Below are 21,682 nucleotides of genomic sequence, written 5' to 3' on the forward strand. Positions count from 1 at the left end.
GATAAGACAACTTCTACATTTAATATCAACACAATTTTGAAAGAAAAAGCTGCTTAGGGAAAAGTGTTTGAAACTATGGGGTTAATAATAACAATACTTAAGAACTTCAAATCATGTAGGACAGTGTCTAGCATATTAAGTGCAGTGCAGCAGAAGCTATAGGAGTTTTCACTCTGAAGTAGTTTTACAGATTTTCTCAGCTAGAATAAAGGGACAGAAGTGATTTATTTTTCATAGGGCAAAATTCCTTTTACATAAAATAATTATTTTTTTAAAAAGCATAGCTTTTCCAAAGACTTCAGAGTTCCTCTCTTGGCCTTCAGTATTTTTTTATTTGTAAATCTTCTGCAAGAGCCTCCAAAATTATTATTTAGACAAAAGGAGAAGACACAAACCTACTGTAACATTATGTGGCTTCACATTTGGACACATTATTCATAATATTCACTATTACACAGAAGATGTGTAATAAATCTGTGAATGGCCTCAAAAAGCAACTTTACACAGAGCTTTCTAGAGATCTCAAAAATTATGCATAGTACATAAATAAGACTTACATGTGGGTCTCATTGCTTGTTGTGCTGCTGTATTTAATTAGAGGTCTGATGGTAATGAGCCTATTTCCTATCCCAGATGGAGAGAGAATGAAAGCTGAGTAAAAGAAATGAGCGTTATGTAGAGTCTCAGATATCAACAGAGAGAACTGAGCTGTTAGCAGCACGGTGAAATAACAGAGAGCACAGTCTTCTTATAATCAACTCAAAAACTTCACCTCCTGTTCATTTCTAGTCTTAAGACTTGTTCATTAATTTCTGTTTTTATAAATGTTTAGTTTTTCATTGCTTTTCATTCTTTTAGTCCTATCTCTGGACTACTCCAGAAATCATTGTAGTGTCTGTTAATATAGTCTAAGTCAGATAATGGAGCAGGTAGAGGACCTTTTCAAATCTTCTCTTGATTAGACATACTGTGCTCTGTTCAATTCTTACTGAGCACAGCAGATTTTTCTCTTGCATTCCTCCTTCAATTCTCTTTCAATAACTACCGGAGGCAGGTTAATTAAAACCAAGCCTGTTGTACATAGCATTAAGTAGTGTAACATTGTTCTAGAATATCTATTACAGAACCAGTGGAAGGTTGCCAAGGAATTGAATGTAGCTAATATTGTCATGTGCCCTAGAACAAAATGTACAGTATTGTGGTAGTGGCCAGACACCATGCTGTCAGGCAGTGTGATGTTACACTTTGTAATGTCATCATGATGTTAATAGTTTGTAAAATAAATCAGTTAAACTAGACAGATAAGAAGAATGGAACAGATAAAAAGAATAACATGAAACGAATCTTCATATTTCTGCATATGATGTTTCAGTTTAAGTAACAAGCAGTAACAAATACTTTAGTTCAAGTAACTAATGAAGACTTCAAAGAATGTCTACCCCTTGTAATTTATCTCATATTAAGAAGTGTTGCTCTGCATTTCTGAGCACATAAAAAGTAGGTAGATATGATTCTACAAATACATAAAACTCTTGGATTTTCATTTATTTATGTTTATACATAAACTAAAGCAAAAAGTTGTGCAGACTTCAGAGGGAGATTTCCTCAGTGTGATCAACTAATGATAGCAGTGATTTCTGGGATTTATTTAGTTTACTTAATATCTGCAAAGAGGACAAGACAATATTTACAGAGAAAGTCATCCTGTTAGATACAGAACTATTTTAAAAGAAACCTGATGCACACATTCGAGTTGCATGAGTAATAAAACAATTTCCCAAGTGAGCAGATTGGTTTTGTGACTCAATGATGGAATGTGACATAACAATGAAACTTTCTGAAGTTTTGATGTTGTTGTTTTGAAGAAGTTTGGCCTGAGTTTCAGTAAGTGGCAATACTGATGGTAAACAATTTCATAAACTGGCTTTGAAATATGTTCCACAAAGTGAAACTTCATGCTGAGGGTGGAATGCATTCAACCTAACTGCAGATATGGGGCATTGAAATCTTCAGTTACTGCAGTCAAATTTACAATTACAGAGTATGGGTAATCTGACTTTTTTCAAATCTCTGTCACTAAACCACCATACATATGGAGTCTTTTTTCCTTATTTTTGAAGTGAGAAATACAAATTTGCATCTTCTTTGAGTCTTATTTTTAGGACTTAAGATTGTTACTGATTCTGCAGGATACTTGTGTCTTCACTCATTACAATTCAGTCTGGGATTAAATTGTCACCATCATAGCCTAACCTATATGTTGGCATGCAAGTACACATTGCCTTTTGCTACAGGACAGTAAACTGCTGTGTGAATAACTGTAGCAAAACCCAAAACAAGATAAATTCTTTTTTAAAAAAATATATAAGTCAAAGTGCTAGCTAGCAAACCAACTACCAGCACAATAATGTCCACTTCTACAAAAAGTGACACTTTCTTTATCTCTATTGTTCTTATGTACAAGAAGAAAAAGTCTTCTTCCATAAGCCATGCAAATACTCTGCAGTCAACACGTTAAATTTGACTCACAGGAAAGATGCTCCCACGAGAGTTCTCACAGAAGGTTTGTTAGAGAAAAGGAGAGGAAAGAGGAGGAAAAATAGCAAAGCTTCCCTTTTCCTACTTTGCAGGCTATGTCTACTGGTTTGCGTTCAGCTCAGCTTCATCTTACATTCTATCTTCTTACATATCACAGAATCACAGAATCACTGGAGTTAGAAGGGACCTCAAGAGATCACTGAGTTCAAACCCCCTGCTAAAGCAGTACTCTACTTGTCTCGTAGGCATCCAAAGGGTCTTGAATATTCCATAGGAGACTCCACAACCTCCCTGGGCAGCCTGTTTCAGTGCTCCACCACCCTTACTGTAAAAAAGTCTTTCACACGTTTGGAAGTTCTACAGAACTTTGTATGTACAAGTTTTATAACATTACTCCCTAGACTATCACTACACACCACTCAGAAGAGCCTGGCCTCATCCATTTGCCTTCTGCCTCCCTGTAAATATTTATAAACATTTATCAGATTCCTTCTCAGATCTATTTTCCCCAGGTTGAACAGGCCCAGGTCACTCAGCCTTTCCACATACAGGAGATGCTCCAGGCCTTCTATCATCTTTGTAGCCTTCTATCATCTTTGTGGCCCTCTGCTGGACAACTTCTAAGAGATACCTGTCTTTTTTGAACAGGGGAGCCCAGAACTGAACACAGTATTCTAAATGTGGCCTTATCAAGGCAGAGTAGAGAGTGAGGATCACCCCCCTTGACCTGCTGGTCACACTTTTTTTAAAGCATCCCTGGGTACCATTGGCCTTCTTGGACATCATGGCGTGCTGCTGGCTCATGGACAACCTGATGTGACTTCACTTATTTCACTTTGCAGATCTAAAGAGGGTGTCTAAAGTTAGGAGCCCTAAGAGTTTAAACTCCCCCTACAGTCCCCAGTTGGTCAAAATCCATCTGGAGGCAGTTCAGATCACAGGAGTAAATTACTCTCTCTGAGTTACAATGGAGAAATAATAAGGAGGCTTTTAATTGGATTAATTATTTAAGGGCCTAAAATTAGAAGGGGGTAACTTTGGGCAATATTGCTATGGGTACAGATAACTTGAGCCCTGTTTTTCTTGAGAAGTTAAAAGGCATTAACAACTCTCACAGTAATTGTTAACAATTTATTCCTGTTTGAAACAGAGATATCAGGAGTTTTGCGCTAAATTATCTACTACATTGAAATGGATACTTTGTAGGGTACTTACTCATGATGTACTCTAAAATGTTAGATCAAAGTAAATATCATCTTGCAAACTGTCATGAGAGATTTAAAATGAATGTCCAAGTATTCAGACTTTAATCATAACATTAGGCCTTAGACTGAAAATGGATTAGCACATCTGTGCTTGGATTAATAATATGACCTAAATATATTTTGAAATAAAGTTTTGCAAGACTTTTGACTTAGTACTGCATAATGTACTGATTAAAAAGATGTACTCTACAGTATAAATAGTAGTACATGTAGAATGTATTAAAAATTGGCTGGTGTTGCTCAAAAAGTAGGTGTCTTTGGGGAATGACCAGGGAACATGTGTGGGTGTTTCCAGAGGCTGGAAGTCTGCAGCTGTTCCACATTTACATCAACAGTAGTAGCACAATTGTTTTGGAGGGGTAGTGTGTATATATGGCCTTGTAACTTAGGCTAGTTCAAGGAATGTTTAATACGACAAAGTACAATGCTAAATGAAGAATGCATGCATATGAACAGTGAGAATATATTTCGTGGACAGCCCCAACTCTAGAAAGACCAGAGAACATACATGGTGCATTTGTAATTTGGTGGTCAAGTAGTTCTGCTCCCTGACCCTGCATGTTCAGAGGATGTGCTGGAATGAGCTAGAGGTCTGCATCTGCTGAGATTTCTACTGAAAGTAGAGCCTACTGGGGAGTAGGGAGTGGGAAGACTTAAGGGAGGAAAAAAATGGAAAATTGTGCTTTTCCAGGTTATAACAGAATGGTTATGAATAGCCAATGTGGGTGATGATCCCCTTTTACTCAGCACCTGTTGGGCAGCACACAGAATACTGCGTTCAGCTCAGGACCAACCTGTCTAAGAAGGACTGACAAACTGAAGCAAATTCTGCACAGAACCATAAAAGTGGCCAGGGTTCTACTTCACATGCCTTGGAGGGAGGGGCTGAGGGAGCTGTGTTGGCTGATCCTGGAGAGACAGTTCCAGAAGTATCATGCAGAGCCTTCCAAAACATGGGAGCAGACCAAGCCAGACTTCACTGCAGTGCACAGCAGAAGCACAAGACAGAGCAGTCATAAAATCAAATAGAGGATCTCAATGAATATTAAAGCATATTAAAACAGAAACAAATCGGATTATTCAGAGAGGTCACGAAATCTCTTCAAGGAGGTTTTCAGAGTTTGGCTGGAGCAATCTAATCAGATTTTAGTGCCCACTCCGCTCTGAGCAGGGTGTTGAACTACATGATCTCCTGAGGTCCCATCTAAATGGAACCACTCTGCTACTTCATGTTCATGATAAATAATTTTTGCATGTAAAAACAGGAAAAAAAATCCCAGCCAGTAATTTAAAAACTGAAAAAAAATAGTTATTTTCATATATGTAGAGTTCCAGTTCTTCAGTACAAAATATGTACTATAAATAGTGTATACAATTCTTGCTGTCACAAATAAATACATGGGAAGCACTGAATATGCACATTCACACAGACAGACGTCTGGAAAATTTGTTCTCCAAATGAAGGTGCATTCCTCCAAATCTTAAATGAGACTACTAGTAAAAATACATTGCATTTTTATAAAGTCTTTCATATTTTGGACTTCAAATTATTTAGAGGATGAGATAACAAGCATAGCGTTAATTCTGAACTGGATTGTGTATTTTAGTCTCAAATGAGTTTCATTTGGCAACTATGGGATGAAAAAAAAGGAACGCATAGATACTGAATGAATAGCATGCCTGGGAAGCAGTGAAAATCACAAGGATTCAGTCAGTTTCAGTTTGTTTTCCTGAGGTTTTGGTTAGGCAGAACACCACATGGCCCCAAACTGTAAAAAAATACTCTGGTTTTGCTTTAGATGCTTATTCTGGAATACCACAAAGGAAATTAAAACAGCAGATTACTGCCAAACACATCCCTCTTTGGTTTCAACAGTATTCACCGAGTTTTCTATCTCCCCCTAATCCTTTGTGAGGCAGCTGTGCTAGGTGACCCAGCAGGGCTTAGAGCCACTTCTTCTTCTGACTCTGCCTCATTTAGGAGATAGATCTCATTTACCAGCCCTGAAGCTGTCGTAAGCATCTAGTCAGTAACTATCTCCATCTGCGTAAGCAGTAACTAGAGATGGCAGCAACATGTGTTTTCTCACCTCTTTTATGCCTGCTTCCCATTCAAAGGCTGTGTGTTGCAACTCTAGGTCTGGCTGTCCCTGTCTGCCATGCAGGCAAAAAGAGAACACATTGAGAGGGTTCCCAGCAGAACAGTCACATATTCTGTTACCTCACTGAGCTCCCCTCCGCTCAGTTGCTTAATCACACAGCTGAACAGCCAGGCAGGGCTGAAATTCTAGTATGCAGACACATCTCTTTCAAATACAGCCTTGGAATGGGTCTGAGAAAAGATATATGGGAGGAGGTTAATAATCAATAAAATGTGCCACTGCACTACATCAAACTGAAAAGAATGTATAATCTGTATCACAAAAAGTCATTAAATGATCAGAGCACTAAGAAAAGTGTTTAAAAGCACGTATTCCTGGAAAACTATATAATGGCTCATTATGAGGCTCCGTCTCATATCCATCCTTTTGTTGTTGTGGTGTGGATAACAGAAATGTTGCTGTAGCTGCAGGGTAGTACTACAGACTGTACTTGTTCAGGAAGGTGGGGAGGAAGGTGACAGATACTGTGATAGGAGTGGTGTTCCCTGCTCAAATTTAAAAAATTGAGGAGTAGTTAAGAGCATGTGATAGGTGCCTTTTGATTGAGTGATGAATATATCTGAAAAGTAAAATGAATGTCTTGAGCTAGCTCTATCCTTGTTAAAAATAATAATAAAAATCAGACGTTATTTTTGGAAAATAGAATTCATGTGAGTACATCATGCTGACACACACAGTATCAGAGCTTTCCTGAGAGGTTTTGTTTAATGGGAGAAACAGATCTGCAGGGCAGAATGCCAGCCATGCCTATGACCACAAAACACATACAGGCATTTCTGGATTTTGTTTGAACTCCAATTGCAAACACTTGATTTTGTTTGTCATACCTGAACGTTCACAAAACTGCTAGATTTGATTACAGTCTCTTTGGTCCGTTGTTCATAGTTACTTTGTAACAAATTCGGAAGCTGTAGAATTAATGACTTCAGCTGATGACATAGCTAGGAATACAGCCCAGCTATGCTTCCTCATAGAATCACAGAATGAGATGGCTTGGAAGGGACAGTAAAACTCAGTTCCAATCCCCTGCAGCTGGCAATGTCCCCCTTCCCTCCCCTCCTCTCTCCAGCTCAGGCTGCCCAGGTCCCCATCCAACCCAGCCTTGAGTACCTCCAGGGATGGGGCACCACAGCTCTGTGGGCAGCAGTGTCAGCACCTCACCGCTTTCTGACTAAAGAATTTCCTCCTAACATCTAATCTAAACCTCTCTTCTTTTAGTTTAAAGCCCTTATCCTATCACTATCAGACCACATGAGAAGTTGGTCTTTCTCCTTGTTATAAGTTCCTCTCAAGTACTGGAAGGTCGCAACAAGGTCTCCCCAGTACCTTCCTTTCTCCAAGCTGTGCTTGCCCAATTCCCTCAACTTCTCTTTATAAGAGGTGTTCCAGATCTCTGATCATCTTCTTACTTTTATTTCTCTTCCAAGTAGTTCATCTCAACTGTTACATATATTGCATTTCCACTCTAGAGGATCACTGACGATACTCTCCCTTCTTTTCCTCTCAGCATAATAGTGGTTTATACAAAATAACATATCACTTTTGTAAAGGCCCACAGCATTTCCCTTTGAGTGCTACATAAGGCTGCAGAAACAAAATGAACTATGCACAACTACATTTTGCACAGCGGATATTCAGGTTGGATTTTAGGAAAACTTTCTTCTTCAAAAGAGTGGTCAAAAATTGGAACAAGCTGCCAAGGGAAGTGGTGGAGTCACAATCCCTGGAGGTTCACAAGAGATGTGTAGATGTGGTGCTTGAGGTTAAACACAAAGGACAACTTACTTACAAAGTGTGTCATTCTCTTGTTAAACTCCCATTTTATATAGAGTAGAACATACTCAGTCTATTGATGAGATGACATTGTTAATTCAAATTGGATTTAATGTTAATTTCTAATTAATACAAAATGAATTTCTTAATAATTGATGAAAAATATATAGGGATTGTATAATCAATGGATATTAAGATGTTACAAACACAAATAAACAAGAGAGTTAGATGAAGTAGACTATGATAACAAAAGAGAATAAATGGAAGGCTTACTCTTATGCTGGGCTCACCCACAAAACACCAAAAGGAAGGATCTCCAGAAGAGATCCTTCCCCTCTGGTAGCCAGCTCTTCAATAGGTCTAGGAGGGGTGCAGCCAGGCTCCATCCCTTCCAGCAGCACAGGTGAATTGCCTTCAGCTGTGCTCCTCTGGCTGACTCATGGCTCGCCTCAGTGATCAATCAGAGGTTCAGACTGTGACTCAGCAGTTCCCATGCAGGGATACATTAATTCACATTTTGATAAATGAAATGTCAGTAGCACAGGATATGTGCACTTCTTGATTTCCAGTTTATTTTACTTTTTCTAGCAGTTTCAGATGATGTCCAACACTCACCTATCTTGTAATTTATTAAAAATTTTATTATTTGAAGGAATTCTACAGTGAAAATGAAAACGTGATTAACTTAGGGATGCAGTAATGGTGATTCAAGTGTGAATCAAAGTATCCTGTCTTCAGCAGTGGCCTGCAATGAATGCCAAGGCTCAGAACAGAACAAGCTGGTATGGTGCTTCCCCAGAATACCTTCTCTTTCTCTAGCAGTTTTCAGTTAGGAACATTCAATTATCTCAAAAGTATTCTATAAAATCTATTGTGCGGAATCATAGAAATTTTGAATATCTTTGTCTATTGACTGATGTTTTGCCAGAGGGACTAATTTCAGATGACTTTCTATTTCTGTCAGAGCTGGCGTTTTGTGCATGCTGACTCAGGACATTTGATAATTATGTGACTGAAGTGGCCATTCTTCTTATGTTTTCCTTCAGTAATGTCTGCACATTAGTACTTCCATGCACAAAAGAGTAGTGTGCAGTGTTTATAACCTACAGTGTTCACCATTAAAAATCAAGTGTTCTTTGTAACCATTCAGTCCACCGGTGCTGGAGGCATTCCTGTCACTGATCCAAACCAGAATCCATGTTTGTCCAACAGCAGTGCTAGTTATGTGCAACTGGGATGGCAGTGGGCAGGGCCGGAGGGAAGTGCAGGCATCCCGCAGAGTCCGCGCTGCCATGTCCCACTGTGATGGGAAGTAGCACCTGTCCCCGTACTCTGTATGCTTTACTCTTCTTCCTTACTCTGCTTCCACTACATCCCTTGGCAGGAAGGACTCGGGCCCTTAACATTTTTTTTCTGAATGTTTAATTTTACTGGCACAAACAAGACTTCTGTAAATAAAGCACTCTTCTACTAAAGTGGACTTGGACAGAGACTGAAACATAGATAACTTGCATTTGAAACAAAATGTGCTTATAAGGCAAGGCCAAATCAAGCATTACTGAGTTAAAAAGAAAAACGGCAGAGTTAAGGAGACATTAATTACAACTATTCACACTGTGGGAAGCACCCAGGTGTAATTCATGTTAAGCCAATGGAAACATGAAAAGCAAATGAAGTTGAAATATTCAGGGCTTGGTTTTGGAGGATTTGGAGTATTTCTTGTCATGTAGGCACTTATAATTTTATGGTTGCGTGTTTGAATTTACTGTGGTTCTTAGGAATAAACTTAAACACTAAATTTTCTTTTTAAATACTCTGTAAATTGTTTTATTTTACATTATGAAATATCCTGATGTATTTGAGTTCACTGCCTCAAAATACACTAACAAATGTACTGACAATTAAATGTGAGACCATGAAAAGCTACTTCTGCAGTTTTACTACATTTTAATGTAATTTGAGTTTAATCAAAACAGAACTTGTAATCATTTTGAACAAGTATGGGCCAAAAATTAAGCTAGCCTTGAGCAACGCACAATTTCTAAATTAAATTAGTAAAGTGGAAGTCAGGAAAATCTAAGTGAAATTTGGGTATTGAATTGATTTGATTTTTCAGATCTAAATAGAAAAATGTAGCTATAAGCAAGAGGTCCAGAGTGGATCATCTATGAGGAAAACACCCTGACTACGGGGACAGTCTGGTCTTCAAAGTTCAGCCATGATCTGCCTGTTGGTCCACGTTTTCTGAACAGTCAGGCTTATTAGGGCTTTAACCAAACTCATGTTTAATAGAAACACATTTCATTTCACACACCTCTAAACTCAAACTGTCATTTTACTTAGCCACACTTGGTGTAAAATATATTTATTTAATACAGTATTTATTTAAGTGTCTTAAATGAGTTTCACAGTAATATGTTGCCACAGGGAAGGCTGATTACACATAGATCAGAAGAGAATCCCAAATGATACCCCACAGGGAGCCACTGGATCAGTCTCAGTACAGTATTAGACAACAGTAAGTTGCTGGTGACTTCCATCACTTTTATGGATCTTTTAAAAGAGATATCAATCTCCTCATCTTAAGAATGAGAACTTTTTATATAATTTTTTAAAATAATACTAATTTTGATATCTAAATACAGTGCCCTAATTTTCAATTTTATTGACTTACTGGAACTCAAAGAGAATTCCAAAGAATTGGAATTCTTGCTCTTGCTCAAAAATAAAATATGGTAACAGACCTTTGCACAGTATGATGATGAGTCTGGAACTCTTTGACGTGATACATCTGAGTCAAGGATTCGGCAAAGTTTAGGCAGAAACTGGTCAACTAATTTGAGTTCACCCAATCACATAGTACTAACAGTTAAGGTTGAGGTCAACATGATGCAGGTTGACAGCAAGCTGAGCATGAGTCGACAGCATGCATAGGTAGCCAGGATGGCCAACCATGTTCTGGAGTGCATCCAGCATATCATCTCATCCACTGAGGAAAGCGATTGTCCCATGCTGCACTGTGTGTGCAACCTCATCTTGGGCACTGTGTGCAGCACTGTGCACAGCAGTACAAAAAGGTATAAAGCTATCAGAGAGTGTCCAAAAGAGGGCTACAAAGATGGTGGAGAGTCCACAGGGGATGATGTGTGGGGTGTGGCTCAGGGCACTTGGTTGGTTCAGCCCAGAGCAAAGGAGGTGAGGGGAGGCCTGATGGCGGCTGCAGCTCCTCACAGAGAGAAGAGAGCAGCACTGATCTCTGCTCTGTGTGACAGCCGTGGGGATGGAGGGAACTGCTTGGAGCTGTGCCAGGGGAGGGCCGGGGGATGGGGAAAGGCTCTGCTCCTGAGGGTGGTGGGCATGGAAGAGCCTGCCCAGGGCAATGGGCATGGCACTGAGCTGCTGGAGCTCACAGAGCCTTGGGACGCTGGTCATTGGGTTTGGTTATGAGTGGTGCTGTGTGGATCTGGGAGTTGGGTCAGCAATCCTTGCAGGTCCCATCCAGATAATGATATTTTGTGATTCCATCAGGAGGAGTAAGGTGGCACACTATGAGATTTATGCCAGCATCAACTGAGGTTATGGTGAAGACAAATGATGAAGACAAATGATGAAGAGCTGCCTGCTCTTGGACAATGGGCATTTTTGCATGCTCTTCTGTGAAGCATTAGATAGGGCTGTGCTGAGAAGAAAGCCTAGAAGGACAGTTCTGTTAAACTTTTAAGTAAATTCCTACCTTCTTAGATCATAGGCAGCATAACACTAGGCGTGCTGCCTAGCAGCCTGAGATTGCTACCGCTTGAGCAGAAGAATCTGGGGCTGTTAGCACTGAAGTGACCAACGTGAGCTGCACGTCTAGGCTTTATCAACGAGCTGCAGAGCGTGAGGTGGAAACCGTAACCCCTTTTCTGTTGACACTGCGCTCGGTTTGCGTTAACACGGCAGCGGCGGCAGTACGGTGCGCGGGCTGCAGCGCCGCCGGCCCCAGCCCCTTCGGGCCACGCCTGAACAAGCCGCGCTCCGGCCACCTCCCCGCCCGATTATGTTAATCCGCAGGGCTTTACATATCCCCTCCCAAAGGCCCACCCCCGCTATGAGCTGCCTCGAGCTGCCGGCGCCGCGCCGACCGCCCGCACTGCCCGCCGGCATCCGGAGCCGGCGCTGCATGCAGTGAGGCGGTGCCTCCTGGAGGGCGGCTGTTTGGTGCTGGGGAGACAATCGCCTAGGGCGGTTAATGCGGCTAAATTCGGAGACACAGCTGAGGCTTATAGATATGTAAACATATATATGTGATTACACGTCTATTTATAAAGGTGCTTTTGAGGCCGTCATAATGAGAAACCAAGAAATTTCAGCTTGCCTAGGGAATGTTTCTTACACAGATGTACAGCACTGTGCGGGCTGTGATGCTGCAACCAGATCCCAGTGCTTTGGGAAGATTAAACGTGGTCTCCCCAGAATCAGAGATCCCCAGGCTGTGCCCCCAGCTGCAGGCCTGCAGGCACAGACAATGCACAGCACTGCGGAGGAGCACTGTACAGGTACGTCTCGTTGGCTAATATTGGTGTGTTTGCTGTGTGCCCACAGCGCGGGGATTGCTGGGGAATGGGGCAGTGACAGCACAGTGTGCCTGTCTGATGGCTGTGGGATTGGTGATGCAAAGCAGAGCTTGGCTGGCAGTAGTTTATTTACTGCAAGTTTGCAGTGTGACAGAAATCTTCAAGTTGCATTGAATTTGAGAAAAAGATGGTGTATGACTAGGGTTTTGCCTCTGTAGCACCCCAAAGTGGTTCCTCTGTGTTTCTAGGTGTGCCGGTTCAACTCTAGCTTTCCAAAGTGGTAGGCCTGACAGCAGGGGGAACAGCACTCATGTCCCGAGCCCTGCACTGATGCATTGTGCCTTGAGAGCTGTGGTCCTGCCTGACTCCTCTGGGAGCTGCGTGGCCTTGGGGATGAACAGCAAAACCCTGTGTCATCTGGGTAGTGAGGAGGACAGAGAATCAAAAGTGATTCAGGTGGTACTGTAGTAACAATATTTGTGAAGATCATGCTTTTAGAAACAAGTACTAGCGTTTAGCATGCTTTGCAGGAGATGCAAAAGGGGGATGCTACCAATCGTTTTTAACTGTGCAGATTAATGAATGAGCAAAGTCAGCAGGAAGAAGTGTGTTCCTTCAAGGTCTCAACATGGTGCTGCAATTGATTTACTTCATCATGCTTGGGATAATTAAGCAGTGAACTGTCCCTTCTAGTCTGTGCTTAGATTTGAGCACATATTCTGCCATTTATTTATATGCCTAAAATGAAGGACTGTGTCACAGCCATACTCTATGCAATTCAATTTCTGCAACAACTTCTATGCTACTTCATAAGGATTTGTGAAAATTCATAATGGTGTAGTGCCTTGAAAGTGGTAAAGCTTTATTTGGCAATCGATTTCATTACCCTTGCAGTTACCATTTTAGAGGCTTTTATAATATGTTAAAAATGTTGAGCACCGGGCTGTTGGAAATGTTTAACAAACAGTTTTTGGTTATATGCCTTGGCACAGTTCAGGTATTGCAGTACTGCAAGAATTATGTGGAAGTGATAAGGCTCCCAAAATATTTCCTTCACTCAGATGTTTGAAATAAAGCTGTTTTCATTTTTCATAGAAATTATATTAAATACTCTTGGGGGAAGGTATTTCTAATTTGTGTGCTTGGAGTTGTTTAAATGCCTGTTTATGTTTTCCCTGTACAGAAATGGATATGTGCTACGTACACTGTGTTTATAAAAGCTTTTGCAGGCTGTCAGCTGAGTTTCTATGACACAAGCAAAATCTTTTATTTTTCAAATCTTATACTGTATGCTGCAAACCCATGCTGAAGCTAGGAGTCATAAGTGGAATTGTTTGGGTAAAGGAATCCTTTCCACACTAATCAAGAAAATTGTACTTAAGATTCTGCAACATTTGGAAAAGTGACTGAAGAGAAGTTGGAAAAGCCTTCAAGTGTTAGGGCCCAATTCTGTACAGCTTTGCCTAGATGAAGCATTCTCGCTTCCATAATTGCTCTCACTGACACTGAAATTATTTATGGGAATTATAAACTGTTAGTATGAAAATGAATGTGCAAGAGTCTTAGCAATATAGTAGACTGGATTGTCCTTCCACTTCTCTCCCAGAAGTTTTATTGTGCAATGGTCAGTTAGGTGAAGATTTCCTTTCCCCTTTCTGAGTGTGAGAAAAACAGAAAGCACTTCTTTGACAATGTACATGCTGCTGATCCAAACAGGAATGTGTGAGGTTGTTTATCTGTTCCCAAGCTGTATGTACAGGAGTCTATCTGAGCCCAAGATAAGCAACACACGTACACTTTATATTTAAAACAAGGTGTTTGAATAGCGTGCAGGGCTGTCTTCAGTGATCTCCTCATTTGCCACTGAAAGGCAGTCATGTCTGTAGCACAGGCAGACAAATGTCTGTCATATACAAAAAAGAAATCTAATTCTCAAATGTTAGTTTTCAAAAAACAAAAGTATTTATCCAAAATTTCTTCTCCATGCATTTGAACTACTTTATTTCAGTAATGCTGAAACTATTTATTCCAATATGTCACTTTGGTATGGTTTTGGACCAGACATTGGGAATATTTTCTATTAAAATTTTTACAAAATGAGAAGCTTGTTGCAAATTTGTTGATTTATTGTCTTTCTTCAGTAGGAGAGTATTCTGATAGAAAAAGTTCATTTAGCTTACAGGTTGGAAGTGTTACAAAGATCTTAAGCATGAAAGCTTGTTGCCTCTACAGTAATAAAAGGGTAAGTATATATTACAAGGTCTCTTCTACCTCTACATTTGCAAAATTCTTCTGATTAATACTGGAGATTTGGCTGGATTAGACTTACTTGATTTATAACCTTATTCTATTTTCTGAAGTTGTTTCTAGCAGTTCCTGATTTGAACAAACATGAAGAACACAACAATCAGCATATAGCTGTAATAGATTTAGATGTAAATAAGTTAATCAATCTTGTCTCAAAATGTTGTAGCAAAAAAAAGAAAAATCAATGTATTTATTTTTAAAATCCTGTGGTCTTGGCATTACAGCTGATTTTATTAACTATGGAAAGAAATGATCTTAATTTTTAAGCGAGTTGTTCTAGAAAGCAATGAGTATACTTTACAAACAGAACCAGAATTGTGGAGGATAGTAAGGGGGAATCTAAAAGTAGATTTCCTGGTCCATATTTACATCTTTGAAGAAGTGACCCAGTTTTTCCGGAGGTGCAGAACAACCATGGCTGTGCATTCCATGGGAGCTCTCAGCTGCTTAGCAGTTACATAGACTGACATTCAGAGTCAGTGAAGGAAATTTGTAGAAGCTTTTTCTGTATGTGTTAAGGTAGGTGAAATGTCAGCCTATAGCACTGTTCTAGGACATCACTGTTTTGCCTCGTGTCATCTTCCTTACTTGATTTTTGGCACAGGGAAGCTTTTTATACAGTGAGGTCACTGAGAGACCTGAGGTTTTGGCTGCCAGCCTCGTTGCACTCTCGCTTGGCTGTGAAGTGTATTCCGTTTTATCTTGCAAAGCTCAGGGAGTATTTGTAAAACAGAAACCACGGTTCTGTAGCAGCTTTGGCAAATCCTTCTTAGTCAGAAAGTTTTACTATTTTTTTAACTCCTCTTAGATGAAATCATCCATCTCTGGAAGAAGACATCTTCTTCTATCAGAAATAGTTTAATAATAGTAAGTATACTTAAACATGAGTTTGAGCATGGATCACAAAGACTATTTTCTTAATTTATTCTACTGCATATTTTCTCTATATGTATTTATTGTCTTCTTGACACTGCATATGTATTATCTAAAGTATAGGTCATTTTCGGTGCTTTTAGAGATTATTATCATATCAGTATACAGTGTAAATTTGATGTTCCATGAGGTAGTATGGTATTGGACAGATCATCAGTGGGTATAGTAAAATATTTCTGTTTTCTTGACTGGAACTATGCTAATTTCTCAATCCACATCTTCTACTTATAAGCGAGGTCACTGTTAGGCTTCTTCTTTTTGTTCATGTTGCTACAAAATACCAGAAAAAATATTTTAATTTTGTGTTTATTTCAAGTAAACGATCTGAACAATCTTGTGTTTGTAAATGGCAGAGGTCTTGGTGGTTTTTTTTCTTAGTATTTCGGTAATGTGAAATTACATCTGGCAATAAAAAACTCAAAACACATTAAACCTACTTTTCCTCTAAACTTCTTCCCCAGTTACATGTTCCTGCTTAAGTTGTAGTGAAACAAGAAAAATAGTAATGCTGGGAACAACGTACATGGAAGAATATGCTGTTTGTGTTCTGTTTCTTTGAAGCCAGCAATCTATGATGTAGCATCGAAATGAAGGAAGATTTCCACTTTTAAATTTGCAAGTTACAGTAATAATAAATAGCACTAAGGTTATTAATGATATGGTGTATCAGAGTGGAGAGACTTGCTCGTGGTGTGCTGTAACCTTATCTCCCAGTACGATAGCATGCTAGTCTGATAAGAGATTTGAATGCAGTGGTTCTTGTGTGCTGCATAACACTTAGTAAGTTGTGAGCAGAAGCTGGACAAAGTTAAAGATTTTGTCCATCAGGTACTGGAAGTGACATTACTCAGATATAATTTGAGAAAATGATCTTTAATTAAGAATTTCTTTTTTTTTTTCTTTTTTTCTTTTAACTGGATAAAGTAGAATTGTAGTTTCTGTTTTAGAATAAAAGTTTTCCAATGGAGTCCAAATGGAATTGTTACAAAACCAAAAGAGGTACACGTTGTTATTTTCACTTAAAATACAAGGAGATAATAGAATTTTTTAGGATTTAGTTTTTGTCATCAATGTTACACCTGTGTTGGGAGTTATGAGCTACTCTGTTTTTCAGGCTTTGCATTCAACAAATTCAGTTCTGTAGTTAAGCTACCCTGAAATACCTGCAGGATTGGTTACTTTTTATGCTATGAAAATAATATATAAAGTTCAGGGAATAGTAAAAGCTCAGGATAAGTCTAGTGGATTGATATTAGGCATTTAAAGAAATTCTTGGTATGAAAAGCTTGAAAGAAACAATAAAGACCAGAGAATCCTGCCACCTAACTGATCAAATGGCATTAAAAAAAACAAAACAAAACAAAACCTCTTAAAAAAGCCAGAAATAAGAATTTTCTATTGAGAGCACAAATGTATTTTTATTCTCTTAGGTGTTTGTTTGTTTGTTTGTTTTTCTATTTGCTCTGAGAGGGATAAAGCCACAGCACTGACAGCTACTTCTGACACAGGAGTTCAGGATTTTCCTTGCCTGAAAATTGGGAAGAGTAGCGTTTGGATCCTCTCCATAGTGTCTGTAGATCTCAGAGGTGACACATCGTTTTTGTGTTCTCTGTGCAACATGAAACGACAATAATAATAACACTAAAATTGCCAAAGCTGTCAGAGTCCTGCTTTTTGTGCATGTGAAGCTTCTACGCCTTTAAGAGGACAAAAGTGAAAGCAATAGAAGTGAGGAGTGTAGTCGCAGTAAAGGCTGAAAGACTCCTACAAGTGAATAATGCTGGCTCATGGTATGCACACAAAGTTGGTGAAAGCATTTGTAATGCTATTTCTGGCATGCCATACTGACTAGTGCTTCCTAGACTTAGACAGCAGCCAATGTTCATCTTTCCCAAAATGCGTCCTTGCATTTTCATGCAAACCCAACTTTAGAAGTGCAGTTTTCATCAGAGCTTATGAGCTAGTGTGATTTACGGATCACCTGCAGGTCTGTGCTAAGGCACAGCACTGAGCAGAAACACTAGGCAGGGACTACAGCACTGGGTGCAGGGCAGGCACCAGCCCTGAGAGCTGCATGCCTTGTGCGTAGGGGCTCAGGTCAAAGCATGTTTTCTTTTTGTGAGGCACAAGCTCCCGGAGCCAGGTAAAATCTTAAATACGGGGCCTGGGCATTTCTAATGCATCTTCCAGGCATGGGGCATATTTTGTACTTCAGATGCAGAAAACATTAGGCCAAGGCTTTTCTAATTCAGCTATCGTAGGGGAACTGTAGTGACGAGAAGAGAGCCCAGTGTGATTATTCGTAGGCAGGCTGGCATGTCCTGTGTCTGGACTCTTGGCTGAGACTGGTGGCTTATTCCAGTCCCAGCAGCCAAGGGCAGCCCATTTGGCATTTTTTTCTGGTAACTTTTTCAGCAGCCCAAGAAGTACCGAGAATTACCAAGCCACTGAGGACTGGAGCAACCCAGTGTTAACCAGGTAGTAGCCAGCCTGGTCTGACCGTGTCCTGTTGATTAGGAGGAGGAATGGTTGCTTCAGACCACCTCATTTTCCCTCCCCGTGTCTGCCTGCATGGAGTCTTGGCTGCCATTGCCTTATCCTGAGACAGGGCCAGGCCCTGCCTGGCTGGGTGCCCCCAACCACTGCCTGGAGAGGAAGCTGCAAAAGGGCTTCTCCTTCTCCCAGCACACTGCTGCCAGCCCTGGGAGCAGCAGCCTTAACATAGAAAAGCAAGAAGAAAAACACAGAGTTGCTTGCCAATGTTAAAATTAGCATGGTGACATAATTGCTGTAACTCTTTGATTCTGTTGTGTATTAGATCCACAAGTAATTCTGCATTGACTTGTCACTGCAGATCAGCTGTGGATATTTTGTATTTAGCTAACTGAGGTTAAAATGCAATGGGAAACTGATGTAAAGTAAAAACTGATGTAAATGGCCTGATTGAGGATCTAACTAATGAACTATATGGAAGCTTTTCTGGAATTACAAAAAGATTTTCTTGGTGGATGCAGATCGGAACCCTAACTATGGTAACTGTACCAGCATCAGCAACCTCTTACTAAATATACTCTGACCAAGAAAGCTTTCCCTTTGTCTCCAAAATACTTGATGGGAAGTACCTTTTATATTTACTACTGTGTCAAAATATGCGTATTTTTCTTTAGGAGGTACTGTTATATTCTGGCTACACATTTCTGTGTTGGTAATGAAGCAGTTGTGAATTTTTCTTCAGTAACTTCTGTGTTTTAAACTGTTACTGGAATTTTGATGTTGTTTAAATTGGAGTGAACTTTCCCAATTCCTGTGAAGAGACTTTTAGTTCCAACAAAAATTAACTGAGGAAGAAGGTCACTTCTTTTTTCACAGCAGTTTACTCTTTCCTAGTTCCATGCTTTGGAGAAGCAAATGTACTTTTATAAATATTACTAATTTCGAGATGAATGTGAAGAATAGGAAGATTCTCTAATCATGCTTGATTTCTTTTTTGTTTTTCCTTCATTCGAAAGGAGTACAGGTTTTTTTTTTCTTTTTTTCTTTTTTTTTTCTTTCTTTTTTTTCCCCCTTTCCATTGAAACACTATTGTTTATGTGAGCCACTCCCTTCTAGTGAATAGAAGTGGAATTGCTCCATCTCATGTCCTGCCATGGACCACCAGCTGCAAGTGAATTATGGAAATTTTCTTTAACTTCTGGTGACAGAGAATTATCATTTTGGGAGTTGAACAATGTGGTTTTTTTTTTTTCTGCTTTCCCTAAAAAGGACAAATCAGACCACAAAGCCTACCACGTTTGCTAAATTCAGTCATTTGCATGAACATAACTGCAAAATTAACTTCAGTAGCAACAAAAGTATTAGGTGTTACTGCTGTACCTATAGATCACTGGCTATCAGTAAAGTGTCATGCTGTTTGCCCCAGATTACATGCAGCATTTGTTTTAACAATGTTTACCTTTTTTGTAATTTTTGTCAGTATTTGAAAATATAATTATTTAGTGATATTAACTCTTCTGTGTTTACAGTTGTTAACAGTTTAGTAATCCTTTAAAAAACTGATATCAAGATAGTGTGTTTTGTTCACAGTTAGGTTTGTGAGCCTAAAAACATACAGTTATGCATGAGAGTAACATTTGGACTCTAAGAATGTGTATGTTTCTATGTCGGAACCCACAATACAGGAAAGATATGGAGCTGTTAGAGAGGGTCTGGAGATCCCTCTCTAACAATCTAAACAATCTAAAGATGACCAGAGGTCTGGAGCATCTCCCCTACAAAGACAGGCTGAGGAAACTGGGCTTCTTCATCCATTCAGAAGAGAAAGCTGTGAGGAGAAATTATTGCAGCCTTCCAGTATTTAAAAGGGGATTATAAATAGGGGAGGAATCAACTTTTTACATGGGTAAACAACGATAGAACAGGGGGGAATGGTTTTAAGCTCAAGGAGGGAAGTTTAGATTGGGTATTGAGGGAAGTTTTTCACAGGGAACAGGCTGCCTGGAGAGGCTGTGATTCTCCATCACTGGAGTTGTTCAAGCCCAGGTAGGATGGAGCCCTGGGCAACCTGTTCTAGTACAAAGTCTGGAGGTTGGTTAGTCCTGCCTATGGCAGGGGGTTGGAACTTGACGATCATTGGTGTCCCTTCCCATGCATGCCATTCTGTTATTCTATAATTCTGTGTTGTACTCATGTATTAAAACTAACACGAGACATCCTCTTCCCTAATGCATAAAGAGTAGGCAGGGTGAACCTGTTTCCTTGCTCTCCTTCTCGGATCATTTTCATCTCAGATTCCTGCATTTTCCTGAGAACCAGAAATGCAGTTCTTCCTTCTTCTTTAAGCACAGGTCAGGAATGTATGCCTCTTCTCCCTGCTGCACATTTGTCACAGTAAGAAGTATCACAGTTATAATCTGGAAAATAATATGAAGACCAGGATGGAAATTATGAAAGAAATGGAGAGGGAGCTCAACAAACAACCATACCAAACCACAGCATGCAATGTATTCTGAGTCATTCTTAGTATCAGCATTATGAATTGGACAAAAATGATGTGTCTCAAAATTACGAATACAATCAAACACTGAGTGTATGCATTTTTCAAACCTTCTAGTACAGTGATATTTTAGTTCAGTCTCTGCATGCTCATTGTGATCTGAGTATGGTCCCCTTTCTGCTATGTTACTCTGTTTTTGTGCTGATTGCTGAACATAGTTTCTTTATATGTATATATACTGAATTAAGGGAGCATCATGCATAAATGTATACATAAGCATTTGATGGCTCAACATGCTGGATTTTGTGTTGTTTCAGAAGCAGATGTGTTTCCTGTATTCTATTTGATAAACACATAGAATCATAGAGTGGTTCGGGTTGGAAGGGACTTTTAAGATCATCTAGTTTCAGCTCCCTGCTATAGGCAGGAACGCCTCCCTGGCATTGAATGCTTCCAGTGTAGGGGTATCCACAACCTGTTCCTGTACCCCCGGAGTAAAGAATTTCTTCCTAATTTCTAGTCTAAATCTACTCCCTCTTCCAGTTTAAAGGGTTTTCCCCTCATCCTGTTGCAGTCTGTCCTTATTAAAAGTCCCTCCCCAGCTCTCCTGTAGGCTTCTTTCAGGTACCGGAAAGCCACTCTAAGATCCCCTTGGAGCCTTCTCTTCTCCAGATCGAAGAGCCCCAACTCTCTCAACCTGTCTTCATTAGGGAGGTGCTCCAGCCCTCTGATCATCTTTGTGACTCTCCTCTGGACCCCATCCAACAGCTCCATGTCCTTCTTGTGCTGGGGACCCCAGAACTGGATGCAATACTCCAGGTGGGGTCTCAGGAGAGTGGAGTAGGGTGGCAGAATCACCTTCCTCAACCTGCTGGTCACACTTCTCTTGATTGAACCCCGGATACAGTTGGCCTTGTGGGCTGCAAGCACACATTGCCAGCTCATGCTGAATCTTCCATTAACCGACACTCCCAAATCCTTCTCCTCAGGGCTTCCCTCAAGCCATTCTCTGCCCAGCCTGTATATGTGCTTGGGATTGTCCCCACCCAAATGCAGGACCTTGTTCTTGTTGAACTTCATGAGGTTGGTATGGGTCCACCTCTCAAGCCTGTCCAGATCCCTCTGCATAGCATCCCTTCCCTCTAGTGTGTCAAC

The 21,682-nt window shown here is 40.0% G+C and overlaps 1 protein-coding gene across 2 annotated transcripts in view; it reads left to right on the plus strand.

Annotated features, from left to right (window-relative positions):
- The first annotated feature begins 11,853 nt into the window (after nucleotides 1-11,853).
- RANBP3L (RAN binding protein 3 like) overlaps nucleotides 11,854-21,682 on the plus strand; it is a 38,363-nt gene continuing 28,534 nt past the window's right edge. The window contains exons 1-2 of one of the 2 annotated variants that reach the window (XM_052670505.1): nucleotides 11,854-12,010; nucleotides 12,118-12,276. In XM_052670505.1, the coding sequence (XP_052526465.1) occupies nucleotides 12,246-12,276 (31 nt within the window). In that variant the 5' untranslated portion in view covers nucleotides 11,854-12,010; nucleotides 12,118-12,245. Of the gene's footprint in view, nucleotides 12,277-21,682 lie in introns of both variants that reach the window. The other variant, XM_052670504.1, reaches the window with a different exon arrangement.

Source organism: Tympanuchus pallidicinctus, unplaced genomic scaffold (genome assembly GCF_026119805.1).
Source record: "Tympanuchus pallidicinctus isolate F22 unplaced genomic scaffold, pur_lepc_1.0 scaffold9, whole genome shotgun sequence".
NCBI lineage: Eukaryota > Metazoa > Chordata > Aves > Galliformes > Phasianidae > Tympanuchus > Tympanuchus pallidicinctus.